A 5,000-nucleotide genomic window follows, 5' to 3' on the forward strand; every position below is an offset into this window, starting at 1 on the left:
GAAGAAGAAGAAGAAGAAGGGGGGGGGAGAGTATGACAAATAGGTATATATATATATATATATATATATATATATATATATATATATATATATATATATATATATATATATAGAGAGAGAGAGAGAGAGAGAGAGAGAGAGAGAGAGAGAGGAGAGAGAGAGAGAGATTCATGAAAATTCTTGACATTAAAACAAGCCGCCATCCAAGAATCCCTACATACACAAAACAGGATCAAAGACTGTGGTATCAAATTCATCCATGGTGTTATCTACCCGACAAAGGAAAGTAGAATCGTGTTGATGTCTTTGCTCTCATTAATAAACAGGCAAAACTTTTCGGACGGTAAGAATGGTCATTGTCCTCTTGAGTAAACAAAACAAAAACCAACTCTCCTTGAAGTGACCGACGGTGGACGTGGTCGACAGGTAAGATCCTTGAAGTGACCGACGGTGGACGCCGTCGATAGGTAAGATCCTTGAAGTGACCGACAGTGGTGACCGCCGCCAGGTAAGAAACAATGACCAGGCGACAGTGGACGCTGCCGGCAAGTAAGAACAATGACCAGGTCTGGACACACGATCTGACTACCTTGCTGTCACGTGATTTAACGACTAGCTCTGATTGGCCGTCTCCGGCAAATGGGAGAGTCTAGACATTCTTTCTAAAACGGAGTAAATAGTTTGAAAATGTATCTTCAGTTGGAAAAATTCAACCCTAAACGCAAGGTGTGATTTTTATAATAAAATTGTATCTCGTTAATCATTGTGTTTTTTTTCAAATATTATTGGATGTGTTGATACAATCTTGAATAATTTTAACAGTATTTCTACACACTCAATTCTGTTGGTGTCTATTTAGTGGTGATCCCATAATTTCAGTGATTATTTTTAATAAATCAGTACTTAAAATAATCTGAGATCTGCTATTATTTCTAGATAGATCCTGAAAATTTGAAGTGACAGAATTCTAAGATGGCGTCACTGAAGGCAACAGTGTACACATGTCCAGCAGACTTCTTTACCAAGTACGGTTACACCCGTGTTCGTGTTCTAGGAAGCGGCATGGTGGGGCAGGTGGTGCTGGCCAAACCCAGTGGTGCCAGTAATCAGCCGTTGGAAGCCGTGAAGACATTCTCCAAGAAAACCCAGGACGGTGGAAAGGAGAACTACAAGATGTTTCAGAAGGAGGTTGCCATTCTCCAGTCTGTTAAACACAAACACATCCTGGGAAATATTCAGGTGAGACAATTATTAACGTATATCTTTTCACTCTCATTTGTATTTGCCTATCTATCTATGTGTCTATCTATCAATCTATATATCTATCTATCTAGCTAACTATCTGTCTATATTTAATATATCTATCTTTCCATCTCTCTCTCTCTCTCTCTCTCTCTCTCTCTCTCTCTCTCTCTCTATCTATCTATCTATCTATCTATAGGTCATCATATTGACACCGTGCTTTATAAGTGACCTACTATTTCGATAGCTCGGTCGGTAGAGCACCTGCTTAATCCACGTATGAAGTCGAGATTATTTTCTTTTTCCCCTCTCCACCCAACAGTGATCGGATAGCTGGGTCTTTTAGTTTGACGGAAAGTACGGCCAGATTCCCATTTAAAGGATTGCTATTATCCCTTTCACACTATAGAAATCCGTATAAAACCCCAGCTAAAGTTGGCCCAATGGCCCATCGACTCAATTATTTGTATTGTATACTTTGTTGCCAACACGGTAAAGTGACTGATTTTAGTTGGATTTTTGTTCTATGTCCATTTATTTTGGGGTTTTGTTGTTTGGATTATTTGTAAATAATCAATAATGTGATTAAATATGGTTATATTTGATGTAAATCTACAATACAATTGATTTTACTTATTTTTATTTGTTAGTTGAAAATCCTTTTAAAAAAAACAGAAGAAAAAAGCTTAGCATTTATACAGGGCAATACCCACTAAACTTGCGCAAAGCGCTTTACAAAGTACTAATGACCAACAGCAACACGTATAGAACGAGACATGATGCCTTCTAGGCGATAATATATTTATTTCCCGAATGAGACAAAGCTGTTAAAGGCCATGTACTCATTTTCCAAGGACTCAACTATGCGCCGAGCAAGGCTCGAACCCAGGACCTTCCGATCCGAAAGCCAGTGTCATACCACTAGACCACATCGCCGCACAAGTTGATTTATGATTTCTATTGGAAATTGACCAAAAGTAAACCATTGAGTTGAACTGAATTTGGTACCATAATGTAACTCGGTGCCTCAGCGGTCAAAAAGTGAAGAAATGTTAAGCGTGATCAGATGTCGGCTGGTGGATGACATTGATCATGAAAAATTCTAGTTCCGACACTGTGCCCTTAGCTAAGGTAGCTTTACACACATTCATATCAAGCAGCAATACTCGACTCAGGTGTGAATGAATACCTAACTGCGGGCAGTGACGAATATTGTAATGGTGTTAGTGCAAACAGATTGATTAACAAGCGAATTGTATTGTATGGAACTGGAATACGATACCATATTATCTCGTCTTGTGGTATGACACTCGGTTTTGGATCGGAAGGTCCTGAGTTCGAGCCTTGGAAAAGAATCTTTACTCAGATTCCCTCACCGTACTCAGGTGTAAAATGAGTACCTGGCCGTAAACAGCGTTGTCTCCGTCGTAACAAAATTGTAATATCGCCTAGCAGGCGTATGTCCCATCCTACATATTAAGTGTTGCTGCTATTGGCCAGCGACCCCGTGTAAAGCGCTTTGAGCACGTTTAGTGGATATTACGCTATATGTAAAAAAAAAACAAAAAACTTTAAAAATTCCTTTTTGGGATGCAATAAAGTATTATTATTATTATTATTATTATTATTATTATTATTATTATTATTATTATTATTATTATTATTATTATTATTATTATTATTATTATTATTATATTATTATTATTATTATTAATTATTATTATTATTATTATTTTATTATTATTATTATTATTATTATTATTATTATTATTATTATTATTATTATTATTCTGTAAAGACAACTCTAAAAGCTCAATTTTTTAAATAATAATACGAACAATCTTTAACCGAGGGGATCGAGATCCATTCCGCGTTCAGTGAAGTTTTTTTTTTATCTGACAGACCTGTCCACCCAGCAATGATTGGGTAGCTGGGGATCTGTTAGATCTGGTAGATAGTACTTTGCGATAGACTAGCGTCCTATTCAAAGGATAGCAAACAATTGCTATTGTCCGTTTCAAGCTAAATAAGCCGGGATATGCTCCGACTCATGTGTCAAATGGCTCTAAAGAACCATAAATAATAATAATAATAATAATAATAATAATTAATAATAAATAATAATAAATAATAATAATAATAATAATAATAATAATATATAATAATATAATAATAATAATAATAATAATAATAATAATAATAATAATAATAATAATAATAATAATAATAATAATAATAATAATAATAATAATAATAACAATAATAATAATAATAATAATAATAATAATAATAATAATAATAATAATAATAAATAATATATAATAATAATAATAATAATAATAATAATAATAATAATAATAATAATAATAATAATAATAATAATAATAATAATAATAATAATAATAATAATAATAATAATAATAATAATAATAATAATAATAATAATAATAATAATAATAATAATAATAATAATAATAATAATAATAATAATAACATTGTCTGAGGTATCGCCTTACATATGTCGTCCAACATGTTAAATGCTACTGTTGGCTTGGGGCCCCTTGTAAAGCGATGTGAGCACATTAGTGGATATTACTCTATATAAATAATCAAGTTTTGTTTTCGTTTTTATATATTACATAATTATTTATCTCCTTAACCAGGTGTTGGAGTGTCCATGCGAATACATCCTGTGTATACTATTGGCTTACGGCCCCTTGTAAAGCGATTTGAGCATGTTAGTGGATATTGTACTGTAAATATAAATATACTCAAGTTTTGTTTTGATTTTAAATCATAGATTCTTTCCTATCTCCATTCCCCAGGCGTTGGAGTGTCCAGATGAATACATCCTATGCATGCCTTTCTACAAGGAGGGAAGTCTCAAGACGCATCTTTCTACGATGACCATCAAACTCATAGACAAATACCTGACCCAACTGACCAGTGCCGTCTTTTACCTGCACAAACGTCATCTTGTACACCGAGACATCAAACCTGACAACGTCCTGATCAACGATGACGGCAATGTCATTCTTTCAGACTTTGGCCTGGCCTGTGTCGTCTCGTCCAATCCAAAAGCTTGTATACCGATAAAATGTGGTACCCGGGGGTACATGGCACCCGAGTTAGAGGCCCACGGACAGAAGAAAATCAATCTTTATAAGGTAACCCATGTGCTGTTGGTTTTTTGGTATTTTTTGTTTGTTTTGTTTTGTAATTAAGGGGGAGGAGGTTGTTGCTTTTCTGTTTGCAATTGTTGTATTGTAGAATACAAGTTTACATCTAGTTCAGTATTTGTTGTTACAAAGAATGTAATTTCAATATCTAAAAATCAAACAGTTCAGCCCAGTAACAAAACAACAAAGTTCAACTGTATCCAAAATGTTCATTTTAGGCCATTGGCCAAAAGTCATAACATCTCTCTGAACAAAGTATTCTAACAATTATACTAATAAAAAGATAGAATGCTTTTTGTAATCGTTTATAGCTTATTTCCTTGGAAAAGGCTCTTAAATCACATTCTCTCATCGTACACAGGTGTAAAATGAGTACCTGGCCGTTAACAGCGCTGTCTCTGTCCGTAAAAAAGTAGTGTCGCCTGGCAGGCATCATGTCTCGGTCTACATTTTACGTGTTTGCTGTTGGTCAGACACCTCTTGTAAAGCGCTTTGAGCTCATTTAGTGGATAAATTGAGTTTTTTTTTATATAGAGCAATATCCACCTAACGTGCTCAAAGGGCTTTACAAGGGGTCCC

At 34.4% G+C, this 5,000-nt stretch overlaps 3 protein-coding genes across 8 annotated transcripts in view; 2 read left to right on the plus strand and 1 right to left on the minus strand.

Moving 5' to 3' along the window:
• Nucleotides 1-5,000, minus strand: part of LOC144956890 (uncharacterized) — a 602,990-nt gene that overhangs the window by 291,733 nt on the left and 306,257 nt on the right. The window lies entirely within an intron of this gene.
• The window catches only part of LOC144957330 (uncharacterized), a 190,961-nt gene that overhangs the window by 150,464 nt on the left and 35,497 nt on the right, over nucleotides 1-5,000 (plus strand). The window lies entirely within an intron of this gene.
• Nucleotides 729-5,000, plus strand: part of LOC144957087 (uncharacterized) — a 5,312-nt gene continuing 1,040 nt past the window's right edge. Inside the window, exons 1-2 of the mRNA XM_078888051.1 lie at nucleotides 729-1,239; nucleotides 4,068-4,409. Coding sequence (XP_078744177.1) covers nucleotides 973-1,239; nucleotides 4,068-4,409 — 609 coding nt within the window. The 5' untranslated portion in view covers nucleotides 729-972. The remainder of the gene's footprint in view (nucleotides 1,240-4,067; nucleotides 4,410-5,000) is intronic.

This window comes from Berghia stephanieae, chromosome 11 (genome assembly GCF_034508935.2).
Source record: "Berghia stephanieae isolate SIO BIC M18660-M18661 chromosome 11, UCSD_Bste_1.3, whole genome shotgun sequence".
Taxonomy (NCBI): Eukaryota; Metazoa; Mollusca; class Gastropoda; order Nudibranchia; family Aeolidiidae; genus Berghia; species Berghia stephanieae.